Source organism: Lampetra planeri, unplaced genomic scaffold (genome assembly GCF_965212315.1).
Source record: "Lampetra planeri unplaced genomic scaffold, kcLamPlan1.2.h2 scaffold_692, whole genome shotgun sequence".
Classification (NCBI taxonomy): domain Eukaryota; kingdom Metazoa; phylum Chordata; class Hyperoartia; order Petromyzontiformes; family Petromyzontidae; genus Lampetra; species Lampetra planeri.
Window position 1 is genome coordinate 26,674 of NW_027615515.1, and position 14,015 is coordinate 40,688.

Consider the following 14,015-nt stretch of genomic DNA (forward strand, 5'->3'; position numbering starts at 1 on the left):
GGGAAACAGAGAGTTGTTTGACAAGAAAATGTCTGCTTTCGCATTCCTAAATCTAAGTCACTAACACAAGCTTTGTGATGGTGCTTTTGTGGAATTGTTCATGTCAGTAAATGCTTGAGGTATAATTCAAAATGGGTTATTATGGTGAATTTGAATAAGTTTATTTGTAAATGTGTAAAACAGGACACCATCTGAAATTTCAGAAATTTATTTGAGTGTATTATATATATGTAATATATATATACATACATACACACACATCATGAAAAAAATCAGTCATTACAAATGTCATTGCTTAGGTATTTCATCTTCTTGCTCTTCCTGAAATGACACATACATACAGTTAGAACAAACAGCTTCATCTGACTGTGCCGCAGAGAAATATATGTTTATACCTTGATTCTCTCCCAAGCCTCAGCCTTCTCCTCAGACAAGACGGGGTCTTTATCAATTCGCTCCAGGTCCGGAATGAGCACCAGGGCGTGCATCCGGTAGTCTGACATCTCCACCAGAGGATTCTCAGAGAGGATCAAAACTCGCAGAGTTTTCGAAACAACTTTGAGAGCTTGCAGACCCTCCTCATTTAAGATCCCATTGCCTCTAAAGAGGAGTGATAAAAGAAGAATGTTGATGCATAATCTGGGTTGTATGCATTTCTTTAATGATGACTGAGCTGATGACAGGATGCTATAGATAGCGCTAGATAGATACTTTATTTAATCTCACAAGAGAACTTCACAAGCTCTCATCTGTGACACCTGACATTGAGGTACTTGAGACACATCATTTTGGGGCTGAGGCCGTCCAAACGATCAAGCTGATTGTCTCGAAGGTGAAGAGTGGTGAGGTGCTCTAACTTCTCCAAGCCCTCCAGATGTTTGATAACATTTTGTGCCTAAATACAGAGCAAGAATGATTAGGATAAGATTGTTGTGAACATGTCATTAATGCTGGTGGTTCTGGATCACAACAACAACAGAGTAGTTTCATTACCAGATATAATCGCTGCAGGTTTGGGAGGTTGATGCCAAGAGTGCTCTCCAAGAATGTTCCCCTCAGCTCCAAAGTTACCAGATTAGTGAAACGGCCACTCTGAAGACCACTGAGCTTCTGAATATTGTTACCTGCCACCGACATTGCCATGCCATGTCAAAGCCATTCAGATATTTAGAAGAAGAAGAAGAAGAAGAAGAAGAAGACAAAGAAGAAGTAGAAGTTAACAGTTTAGGAGCTCAGCCTGGCTGTGCAGAACACAAATACTAATAATGATCACACACTCAGCATATAAACAAACAGACTAAAACTTAAATTAGTTCAAATAGGACAATTCTGTTCACAGTACAGCAATCACACACAAACAAGACAACAAATATTCTACCAAAGTTTGAAGACACTTTCTCATTCAATTGTATGAGAAACTGTGTCCAAACCTTTGACTGGTAGTATAATCCATTCCCTTTGTCAGTGCCAAAAACTTGGCATGGACAGTATTAACAACAAAGGACCAAGGATACACATGTGCAGTAGACTATTTTTAGAATTTTAGTGACCCCCCATTGGTCCATAGATTTGTCTAACTGGCTTAAAATTGGCAACAAACCTGAAAGATTGAGGCTCTCTAAGGCTGGTCCAACCAGACCATCCACATCTGTGAGCTGATTGTCTGCCATGCTCAGCCACTGCAAGTAGGTCAACTGAGCAAAGGTTTGCCCTTGTAAACGTGTTACATCGTTTTTATCAACCTACAGAAAGAATTTAAGATTTAGTATAAGTTACACTGCAAGCTTGTGAGGCCTCTATAAAGTCCTTTCAAAAAGATATCATTACCTTCAGCCAAAGAAGCTGTGTCAGAGATGCCAGAGGTGAAAGGTCAGTAAGGTGGTTTTTAGACAGATCCAGGAAACGTATGTGGATGTAATGTTTGAGTGCTGTTATGTCATTCAGCCGCCTGCAGAGTACAGGGATACCGACACATTTTATAATTTCAGTTCAATTCTCTTCTGCTCTCAGTTTGTTGTTCATACCTGTCCTTTAGGTCCAGTCTCACGAATGCATGTTTTAATCCATTTCCTGTTCGACACAGTAACGACAGACCCTGGATTATAGTTGGCTGAGTCAATGGACATGACTGTGGAAGATAGAGATGGAACCAGTATACAGGACAGGAATGTAGACTTTTCAGGTGGAAATACACCTATGACTTCATTCATTTAAAGTATGCATTACAGTATACCCAGTCACCAGACCAAATCTTATCTTATCTTATCAACCAATCTTATCGCAAGTTATTCTTAATTCGAAAAAACACGAAACATCTGTAAATGAATAAATCCTGTTAATTTTGTTGTTGACCATTGAATTGGTGATTAGGAGCCTCAAACATTTTAATAAAAAAGATGACAATATATTTGCATAGTATGTGGCGATGACTGTGAATTCAAATATTTCATACACATTTATTTTTACAAAATATTTAGGCAGCCTCCTGCAGTACTTCGAAGTATCCTTAGGGGGCGTGTATATGAGGAGCAATTGTGGAGATGGTATTTTCACTGAATTTTCTGCTGGTTTGAATCACGTACGATACTTAACCTCTTTCTTCTCCTATGAATTCGTCTTGCTCGAATTCCTTTTCTCCGTCCGAGAGAACAGTGTCTTCTTCGATGTCCGATGCGTCGCTCATTGCGACTCGTTTCTTACAGGTTCCGGGGGAAGAGCTGTTGCTCCTTCTGGGTTTATTCCGGATTGCTCGATATTCCTTATCAACAGCTCAAGTTCACATAGAAAACTGACCAACAAACGTTAAGATACCAAGATGGAACAGGAAACATTAACTCAATCTGAGCTGGATAAAGCTAAGAGCAGTTAGCAGCACGGTTCCCAAGCGCGATCCAAGAACAGCGTCTGTTGCTGTTGGCATGGAAACCGAAGAGTCGGCCGGGTGTGGGTCATTTGCAGAACATAGTTTCTTCACATCAGGATGTTGCATTAAACACACATAACAAGTTACATTATTCAAACACTGCAGACATTTCAAGTGAAAATGTTGAAATACCGCCACAGTTTACTGGCTTGCTCACATGATTCTCAATTTACATAAGCTTGATGAAACAGTTACATTATTGACAAAATGAAGAAATAAAAAATAGGTTTCTCCAGGTACAACTATGCATTACGAGTTCATATGTTCGAATATGACACTTCCTCATCTACATACTAGATGCTGTCAAGTCCATGGAGTCTCTTAGCTCCCACAGCAGTAAAAAGTGCTCATTCTAAAATGTATACACAGTCCATGCCAGGATCAGTCATTCATTGAATGACAAGTCATTAATCATTAAATAAAAAATCTATGGTGCATAGACAGTAACATTAGAAAATACAAACATTTGCTGCAACTGATCTTTATTTTCCCGCAGCAAATGGCTCCCAACAACGTGTTGCTTGTTTAATCATACACCAGCTTTTGTGACAAGTAAAGGACGCCATTTAGAAGAAAGCAAGAAAGGTGCATTCTGTGTAATATCTTGACATCAACTGCTACTGGATCAGCCCATGAGTAAGTTATTACTGATGTAAACGGAAAGTCATCCAAAGTAAAGAGGTTCATCGTTAGATATCTGTGACGTTGAAGAGAAGAGTTGAAGAAGAGTGCTGTTCCTGTCCTGGTAAGGTTGAGATTTTTGGAGTGATGGCTCACTCCATGTGCATATTGCGCAGTAGAAGACCCTTTTTCATGCCACCCCTGAAGCATCCTGGCACCAAGACTAGTGCCTGTGATCCCATCGCTAAAGAGAGAGCAGGACTAGAGTCAGCAACACACACAATAGATGTCCAAAGCAGAAAGTACTGGATGGTACCAATGCCTATTATGGCTCTAACAGCAACTCAAAGGTAATCAGCATAGCATACTATGAATGGCCTTCCACAGAAATAAAATTAAATCTGGATAAATTAAACACACATTAAACACTGTGTCAGAAAAGGGCAATTTACATTACTGGTCAATATTTTAGACTCTTCAAAACCCATCGAGCTGGTTTGAGATAAACTGGACAGGAGAGTGAAAGCAAAGCAACGTACAAGTCCTCACAGTAACGGGAACTTCTGCAACTGAGGAACTTTCTGAAGAATATCTGATTTCCATTGTAGAAAGAACGAGGTGTGTTGTTATATATATGTCAGCTGTTATATCCACCAAAGGTGATTTCTTTTTAACTTCAGTTGTTTATTTGTTCTATGCTTTAATTTCAGAGTACACCGAAACATTAAACTGCATCATTTTCAATACAATTCTGGAAAAGTTGGGGTGTTTTCAAACTTTTGGCAAGGAGTGTACATATGGGACAAACCCAGACGTTTTCAGAGATAGCACACAAAGCTGCGTTATATCAGGATTTTAGTGGGCTGAATAAGGATATCTGTAGGAATTTTAAGACTATTTGGCAGTATTACCCAATACAAGTTAATACATAGAATGTACTCCCTCTAGCGTCCACAGGATGGTTCTATTATACCTGATAATATCTGTTGGAAATGTGGAACAAAGGCAGAGTCTTTCCTACATGTGCTATGGGAATGTAGTCCATTTACATCCATTTTGTAGTATGTATGTAGTCCATTTACATCCATTTTGGGTGAAAGTAATAGAGCATCTAGGGAAGGGATCTGGAGTTAGAGATTCCAGTTTAGCTAAGATTATGCTTATTGGTGAGCAAACAAATAATGGGAGTGTTAAATCATGATTTTGCATTTATAAAGGTCAGGACGGACACAGCAGCCAGAAATACCCTTAGGTTATGGAATAGTACATCCTCTCCAGACTATAAAAATGGATTGAAACCATGATAAAAATAGTGTCATATGAACAGATGTTGGCGAGAGGGGGGGGTCATGGGACCGTTTCTTTACTACGAGTCTGTAAGAACAACATGATATGAACTGAAGAGATGGTATAGCTGTGTTATTGTAATAATATATGTCAATATTATGTGAATTACCCTATGTTGGCATGTATATGTAGGGATCATATACCAGGGAACCACTGTGACCCCACCCAACAGAACAGAAATAAAAAGACATTTTAAAACTTTAAAAAATAGCATGGCCCTACTTCTACATGGGGTTAAATTTCCTTCTCTTAGGATTTGGAACTTCCAATCCATCTGTAAGTCTCTGCAACTGACGAAAAAAAGGACAACACAAATAATGTTGAAATAAGGTTAACTGCACTGAATCTAAACACAACAAACCCAAGCAATGTCTCTTAAGGACAAACAGGCTCAAGGCTTTACCAACCTCTTTGCCTACTGCTTCCTGATGGGCTCTTCTCTGCTCCAGATTTTGCTGAGGGAACACACAGTGAAATTTGACATATGCCTACAACAGGAACGTCATGAAGCTCAACCTTTGTCTTTGCTGTTGTTTACCTTATGTAGTGCCGAGAGCTGCTGGTGCCTGATGAGGGCCTCTTTGCTTGGGAACTGCCTCCTACAAAGCAGACAGGCCAGTTTGACCCAATCTGTCAGTCTCCCCTCATTGTCATCTTTCTCGCCTCCTTCATCGTCACTGTCAGTTTCTCCACTGTAGGCTGGGGACTAGACCCTGTGGGTGAGGCGGGGAGGACTACAAAACAAAGACATCACAGTCAAAAATATCTTTATTAAAAAAACGCATCTTTATGATCATGCACTTACTTCTGTGGCTTGTCTGAGCTGGTCAAGAAAACCCTGAGGCCTTTCAGACAGCGCCCCCCTGCAGGAAAGGAGAGAAACACCAATGGGATGATTATGGAAATTATGTTTATAGATGCAGTGAGGGAGGACATGGAGGTAGTTGGAGTCAGAGTAAGAGGATATAAAGAACAGGGAAAGCTGGAAATCAATGATTCGCTGTGGCAACCCCCCGAAGAGGGACAGAGCCGAAAGGAGAAGAAGATAAAAAATAGCATTCTTTCTTCCACATGATAATGGTAATTGATACTAGGAGAATATGCTGTGTGTGTGTGTGTGTGTGTGTGATATATACCTTCTTCTCCAGAACTGCGTAACCTGCATCAGCACTAGCAGATTCCCTGCGGTCATCTAGGCGACTGTGGCCAGGTACTCGGGCATAACCTGCTGGTTGCACAGTGGAGCCGACAGCAGGGGAGGCCAAGACGGGAGCGCATGTTCTCCTTCTGTCGATTGAGAGTCTTTCGCCCAGCGCTCCATGTCTTTGGCAATCTATTGACACAATAACATACATTCACAGGGTTTACGTGTTGTGATGCCAATGGGATGTTCTAAAGAAACCAAAACAGAGCTGACTTGATGTGGAGGCTCACTGTGTGTGTGTGCTTTAACTTAAGGGTCATTTGGTTTGATACCCTGTTGAGCAGTTTTGCTCTTGGGTTTGTCCTTTTTCTCCTTGCTTCCAGGGTTTGCAAACGCAGAGTCTGCAGGACCTGTGTGGTCACTAGTGGGAGCACCTTCTGTGTTTGACTGGACGGAAGCAGCAGGAATGTAGGTTTGTTTCTCTCCTTCCAGTACATGTACTGCTGCGTTTGGGGGTTGTAATAGTACTGCATAAGAGAGAGACAATGTGGTAAATGAAAGCGGTTACAAGAAAATAAAAAAATATTGTTCCACATAAAACCACCTCCACATTCACCAAAGACTTTACCTGCGAGTTGGGGTCATAGTAGAGTCCTGTAAGTGGGTCGTAATAGAAACCAGAGCTTTCGTCATACTGGTATGTGGACACGTCTGGCACAGCTAGAGACAGACAGCATATTTGACACAGGTTCAGAGATTGTGTGGTGAAATGTTATACTGATCTTAACAGGGGTAACTTGGATGTAGTCAAACTAGCTTCTGACACAAATAATATATTTTAAATAATCAGCATTAACCCTAATAAAACAGACTACTTGGCAGCTGCAGTGTTGAAGCCAAGTCGTAGCTATTGCCCCTTAACATAAGAGGACTCACGGTATTGCTGGAGCTCATGCTCAGTGCCCGGTGTTGCAGGTTGGCTGCGAGCTGCCGGTTGTGGCTTCCCCAACTATCTCAACCTGTTCACAGAAAAAACTCTTATATTACAAGAAAGATCCAGCTCGAAAATATGCAATAATGAATATTGCAATTTCCTGAGGGAAGAAATGAATAAAGTTCGATCTAATCTTATCTAACAATAAAAAGCCAAACAGCAAAGACAGACTGTGCCATTGTACCTGAGTGGCTGGTATGGTGGTAGCTGTTGTGGTAAGAGCAGTCTGTGTATGTGTGACAGGCTGCTGCACGACGACTCCACCAGACGTGACTGCCTCAGATGTGATTACTGTAAATATGCATATAGACAGACAAATTAAGACAAAGCTGGTCTAAAAAAGAGAAAACATCCAGCAGCAATTGTGATGATGAAAATGTCTTGTTGATATCAGAGGAGAATGGGCAGACTGGTTCCAGAGGATAGAAATGTAGCAGTAACTCCAATAATCACTTATTGCAACTAAGGTGTGAAGAATATCAGCTCTGAAAGCACAACATGTAGAACTTTGAAACAGAAGACCACCACACTTGTCTGCTAAGAACATGAAACCAAAGCTAATAAATCAGATAATATTTGGTTGTAAACATGGTGCCTGATCTGATGAGCCTCGATTACAGCAGACGGGTAGAATCCGAATTTGGTGTAAACAACATGAAAGCATGTATCCATCCTGCCTTGTATCACAGTTCAGACTGGAGTGGGGGATTCTCTGCACACTTTGGGCCTCTGAGTACCAAGTGAGCAATGTTGAAAGACCACTTGCCTAGCTGAGTACTGTTATTAACCATGTCCAAACCTTTAGGACCAGTGTATCATCTTCTGATAGCTACTTCCAGCAGAATCATGCACCATGTCACAAAGGTCAAATCCTCTCAAGGCTTTGGCTTTCTTGAACACGACACATGGCCTCAACAGTCACCACATCTCAATCCAATAGAACACCTTTGGGATGTGGTGGAACGGGAGATTCGCATCATGGATGTGCAGCATCTCCAACACCTTATTGAAGGGTATGCTACGAAGAATTACAGCAGTAACAAGGTTGTACCTAATAAAGTTACATTAGTGCGTGTATGACACTGTCATATGAACCTGAGGTAGCTCCTGTTGTGTATGCCCCCATCAGAGCCGTTCCTGGGTTGGGTAGAGCAGCAACCCGTGCATCCGTTGGGACCTTGAATGTTGCGCCATCGAGCACAGAGAATTCATGTCCGTCCTGACCATATGTCACTGCTGCCCCCTGCTGATAAACTGCTCCCGTCTACATTCTGGCCTCCACTTGAGCCATTCTGAGCAGTCTGACAATGAAAACAGTAGGTAAGAGAGCGATGAGAATACTACAATAGCAGCATACATGAACTGAGGGAAATGATGTGTTGCACCCCGTTCAGGACGTCACTGGTTACCTGTGTGACAGCCCACTGGGGCAGCAGCTATTGCTGTGCTGGCCACTGTGGCAGCACTCACTCTGCTACCATCCGTCAAAAACACATCACTGAAATAGAAAGAAAACGGGGTTGACACTCTCTACTGGTGACCTACATTTCAAAACAGATCTTCTTGCGACGCAAAAATACACAGCATTGCTCTGTTTATGGCTTCTAAATGATTTGAGGCAAAGTCTAACTATATTTCTTCTCCACTTGACTCAAACTTAATTCATGCTGAAGTATTGTGTGCATTGCTCTTGTGCTTTCCTTGCAGTGAGTGAGTCCTCACCGCTTGGAGCCTTTGGCAAACTCCACCATAATTGCTTTCCCATCAATAGTGAGAGATGGCTGGAGAGCCTGCAAGATCTGAAGCAGTGAGATGCCTCCTGTTGAGAAACCATACGGACACACAAGTTGTTGAGTATGCAGCTATTTGCTTGGAATAGTCAAAGTTTGTTCAGCAATGCATGTATGTCAGCCTAATGGTATCACTCACCACTATGGTTGAGAGTTGCAAGAAGGCAAAGCCCCTGTTCAGATGTGTGTGCTTTGTCCTTGATAAGGCGAATGTTGGATGGAGAGAGCGTGGCGAATGGAGCCAAAGCAGACAGAATGGCTTCCACCGACGTATGTGGTCCAAGGTTTCTAAGGATCAGGGCTGGTGTTGGAGAGGGTGGGGAGAGTTATATCCATAACAAAGGAATTCAGTTACCAAAAAAAAAGTTCAGCACAAACCGCATCACTGCAAAGAATGTGGTTTGACTCCTGCCCATCACCTCTTTGAACTTACTGTCATTAGCAACATCTGCCTGTGGAGCAGTCTGGCCTGGGTTGACAGCTGAAGCTGAAGTGTGGAAGGGCACCGGTAGAGGCAGTAAGCCTTGTGCTCCCTCCTTTTGAAGAGCAAGAGGCAAATCTCTTTGCAACTGGGGCATCTTCATCTCAGCCTCTGGTGGTAGGGGTGGGGGCATGTCATTTACGTTATGGTGACGTGTGTGCATTATGAGTGGACAAAGCACTTGTGTCACTGTAAAGCAGCCAATGCTGAAATTATTACTGGAGTTTAACATTACCTGATTTGGGCACACTGCACTTGAAGCACTTCTCTCTCCTTTAAAGTTTTGCACACCGCACTGTTGAAATGTGACATGACCTGTTGTTAGAAGAATGAGCCAGAGCACTGCATGCAAGTGTAGGCGCTCAGAACCCTTGTTGCAAGAGCCAGTCCTCATTGGCACGTGGTTTTGGGTCACTGTAATGCATTGACACTCGATGTCCCAGAATCATCAGCACGCCCTGAATAAAAAGAAAGACAGGGAGAGCGAACAAAGGATGATTATCAGTGATAATTAGGCCACACATACTAGAGAAAGGTCTCATCTCTGAGATGAGAGAGAATGAGAGGGACGAGAGGGACAGAAAGAAAGAGAGAGCAGAACTGAGGCTGTAAGGCAGAGGACACCAGAAAAATGCAACCTTCAGCTTTAGAAATTGGGACGGACTGAGGTGGTGTGTGTTTAATGTGTGGGTGTCCACTTTCTAAGGAGTCAACATGTTTTGTTCAGTTGAGTTGTCCTCCCCCCTTAAGGGGAACCCCCCCCAAGTTTTCCCCACACATCCCATGCCACATTCCCCATCTTCATCACCCACAAAAACAATAGCTCTGTCCTAAAGCTGGAGTAACCATAGATGACCTATATATGAACTGTTCCGGAACACAAGAAGTACTTCTTTGGTTCAGATTAAAATAAACCAGGTGCGACGTTAGATTTACACCATCATACACCATTTTCCAGAGGTGATGCCGCAAACTCCCACGAATGAGTAGGAACATGTCCCTGGCGAAAGAGAATTCATCTAAAAACACAGCATCTGTTAATGGGCAGGTAAGGAACAAATGTGATGTAGAGGGGTCACGCTGAGCTAACTTTGCAGTTGTACCCAGACAGGCAGATGTCAATATGAGGTTTCATTTAGTTTTCTGCTAGTGGAATTTCATGAGTGAAAATAAAAGGTTGTGTGTCAATGTCAGGAACCTTCCTACGTCTGGGGGAAAATGAAGACATTTCTTATATGCATTTGGTCATAATGGAATAGTGGCAGGATATGACTGTACAATTGCGTTGATATCAAACTCTTACATCCCATTGTATCATGTATATATATTCATGTGTATGTGTGTCTGTGTAAGGGAAAGTGACCTGGTTGGTCTCCATCCAGCGGGTGGCGTCCTGTATGAGATTAAACTCGACGAAGGCGAATCCTCGGCTCTGACCTGGACACCGCCCAGCGCCATGGTAACCGAACAACAACAACAACATGACAACAACGCATTGAGGGGTTAGTGCTTCATGTACAGAGTAGAGAGAGAGACCCTGTATCAGCACTAATAAAATGAACTATTGCGGCCTTTCCACCTTGAAAAAAAATGAACTTGACAGGCCAGTTGGAGAGCCACTGTCAAATTCTCTGCAAGGGTGAGAGGATGCCATGTAGAGAATCTCAGCAATTTCAAGGAAAAGAGGGAGAGAGGGAGAATCCTACCCACTCAGTTTGAGTTTGGGCTATTAGGCTTGAAATGCAGCACCCAGCCACCAACACAGATATGACAAACACATACTTCACCTCTGCTGCTCTTTGAGTTAGACTACAGGCTGAACTATGTAGCACTGTGGTGGCATATCTCTTATTCATAACACTCCTGTCCTCCTGTCCATGCATTAATTTGCAACACATAACATGACACATTATTGGGTATGAGTGCAGTCAGAGAACACAGCAAGAGTGGGAAAGACCCAGCAGTGTGGGGTGGACTGTAAGAATGGCTGACGGCAGATAGGCACACCTTACAGACTAAGAGTGTTTTAGCAAAAGGGCGGCCCAGTGGAGACAATGACCTGAATGGAAAATCTGAAAGCAAAAACAGACACATTTCTCTCAGTGGTTTTGTATGATGCTCACAAAGCTAAGAGGTAACTGCAGCACCTATATCCTGGCTGGCAGACACAAGCACACGCACAAACGTAGCTACACAATCAAACACATAATCAACACACGTTTGTCTGCGAATTCGAGTTGAATAGCTAGTATGTGAGAGCGGTCATTAAACCGTGGATTAATGACAGAGTGATGAAAATGAATGTGGTGAGGTGAGATGTGGAATGAACACCTTTAATCACTGGAGGGACTACAAGTCTTAAAGACTAAAAATTATAATGCAGTATTACTTGTAATTTCAGTGGGAATCGATTTAATTCTTACAAACAAGCCTGTCTCTTACATTCTATTCAATTGTGATGTTGTTATTGGAAACGTAAAATGTGGTAGACAGATGGTAAAGAGGACAGACTCCAACCCAAGAAATCAAGTGATTGAAGATACAAGACGCTCAATCTAAACCTTTCTACACCATAACCATGATTTTTTTTTGGGGGCTCTATTCAGCTATAAAACATGCATGTTTTGCATTTTGACAGTTCTCAGCAACCTCTTCTTACTGAGTAAATGTATGATAAATAGATTCGGTCACCCCCGTATATATGAATTTGGTTGACCCTAAGTGATGACTCACATAAAACTTCACATTATTACTTACCATGAAGCAATCTGATAACTCTGTTGGCTCTTAAATATCCAGGAAAGAATGGTCGAGGCTAACGTAGGATGTGGTGCTATATAAATGAAATGAACCTGCTCTACACATGAAGCTTAGACCCCTGTTGTGTAACCACGAACTGTTAGGGACCGACGGGACAGCAAAAAACACACAGTATGGTACAGATTTCAAGATGGGTTTGTACTGCAAACTGTGACTGACAACAGCTAGAGATGATTAGTACCAATATTTACATCATATTTCCAAGTCACCAGTCTTCTATCCATAACAAAACCTGTCACATAATGCATGTATACTGCTCGGCAGGGACTGTAAGAAAACAGGGAAAAAAGGGGGAGACTTGTTTTGCAGGAGGTGTAACTTGAAACAGAAGTGACCATGAAAGAGCGTGTAATGGACTGCATGAAAGTGGCAGATAAAATAAGAAAGAAAGGACAAATTCTCACCTGAAAGATTTATTCCTCATGAGACGAACCTCTCTTGGCTGGATCCCCTGCTCCTGAAGGTGTGCTCGGATCTGTGGACATATTGAAGTGAAACATGACCTTGCTAACTACCCATTACAGCAATGTAGAATTAGACATAAAATGCCTAGACACACACACACCTCATTAGAAGAGGCATTAGGTGGTAGCATACGAAGCATTATGATGTTGCTGGGCCTTTGGTTGTGGTCTAGATCGGCGCGGTAATCTTGGTCCCTTTGATCCAACTCTTCAAGCGGTGGATCTGCACCAGCACTACCATCACCGTGATCCTCTGACTCCACTGAAAAAGCCTGAAATCATCAGTCAAATGTTAGCATCACATGCCCAAGAATAGAATTTTATGCCGGTATACAGTCTTATCAGTTTTAGCATACCCTCCTCTTTCCTGCCCCACGGGAGAACCTGTCCTCCTCTCTTGGTTTTGCATTGTTGTATTCCACCGGTTCAGGACGGGCACCACCACAACCCCAATTGTCCCTCCCTACTTCCCAAGTGGGGAGTAGCGATCTCAGGGAAGCCTCTACCACCTTTCCCCATACCTCTTTCCTGTGGGCCAGTCCATAATGTCTCCATCCTGGATCCATTCCCCTTATCCTTCTGCTGCTGCTGTAGCATTTGAAGGGCTTTCTCAGGCTGCAACTGAGAGCAAGGAGGCCACAGAAGGCCTTTGGCTTCATGCCCAACATCCCCCTTTCCATCTCCTTTCTGATGAAAACCCAGGTGGTCTTGAGTGTGACCCGGTAAGAAGACACCAAGAGGACTGATCCTTGCACCCATGAGGTCGGTCCTCCTCTGCTCCGACATCAAATCCCGTCCCCGTCACCTCGTCCTCTTGGCTATAGCCTCTGTAGTCCATGTCTTGAAAGTTGTGATTGTTGTGGGAACTGCCATATCGTCCCATGCGATCACCTCGCCCCCCCCTGTTGTGCAGAGAACCCTTTAAGGGACTTATCTGATTCACGGCCTCTTTGGGGGTAAAATGACAATTAACTCACCTCCGCTCAACGTCCATGCTGATCGACTGACTGGGCTCGAAGTCTCCGTCCTACAACATCAGATACCTAAAAGATATATAAACAATACAACCATTTTTAAATAATTACACATATAACAAGGAGAGGTTTAAAAAACTACCTCCCTAAAAACGTTGCCAACATAATTAAGACTGATGCATTGTGCAACGTGTTCATGTTCATGGCAATGTAACGTTACCGTCAGATGTCACCAGTGAAGCTACGTTTCTTTACCTGTGCTACAGACACGACTGGTGTATACTTATTACTTGGGTAGAGGTACGTGTAAACACAGAGGTTTAACTCTGTATCACAATTTACAACAAACCGATTTTGCACAAAGTGCATGCAGCACCCTTAAAAGAGAGTATTTAGCAATGACGTGAGGCGGTCGTCTCTGTTAGCGGACAAGCTAACTTGCCAGAGGTTTGCTAGC

At 42.7% G+C, this 14,015-nt stretch overlaps 2 protein-coding genes across 2 annotated transcripts; both read right to left on the reverse strand.

The window, feature by feature from the left end:
• Window positions 1-288: 288 nt before the first annotated feature.
• LRRC23 (leucine rich repeat containing 23) lies at window positions 289-2,683 on the reverse strand. Its single transcript, XM_078624248.1, has 8 exons — window positions 2,651-2,683; window positions 2,025-2,128; window positions 1,828-1,948; window positions 1,601-1,742; window positions 994-1,124; window positions 759-895; window positions 396-600; window positions 289-321 (listed from the first exon to the last, which is right to left on the reverse strand). The coding sequence occupies exons 1-8, from the start codon at window positions 2,681-2,683 to the stop codon at window positions 289-291; spliced, it is 906 nt and encodes a 301-aa protein (XP_078480374.1).
• A 1,013-nt stretch (window positions 2,684-3,696) lies between these two features.
• Window positions 3,697-13,578, reverse strand: LOC144741747 (RNA-binding protein 10-like). The gene is given in 31 exon segments (XM_078624249.1): window positions 3,697-3,744; window positions 3,746-3,788; window positions 5,120-5,165; window positions 5,253-5,346; window positions 5,430-5,594; window positions 5,596-5,625; window positions 5,691-5,754; window positions 6,029-6,104; window positions 6,154-6,196; window positions 6,198-6,224; window positions 6,345-6,523; window positions 6,526-6,562; window positions 6,664-6,755; window positions 6,972-7,044; window positions 8,207-8,284; window positions 8,286-8,330; window positions 8,439-8,456; window positions 8,458-8,527; window positions 8,752-8,845; window positions 8,955-9,012; window positions 9,014-9,120; window positions 9,253-9,411; window positions 9,536-9,577; window positions 9,580-9,595; window positions 9,663-9,758; window positions 10,664-10,740; window positions 12,529-12,595; window positions 12,686-12,856; window positions 13,106-13,205; window positions 13,340-13,486; window positions 13,562-13,578. Coding segments are annotated over 31 exon segments (2,379 nt in total).
• Window positions 13,579-14,015: the final 437 nt, after the last annotated feature.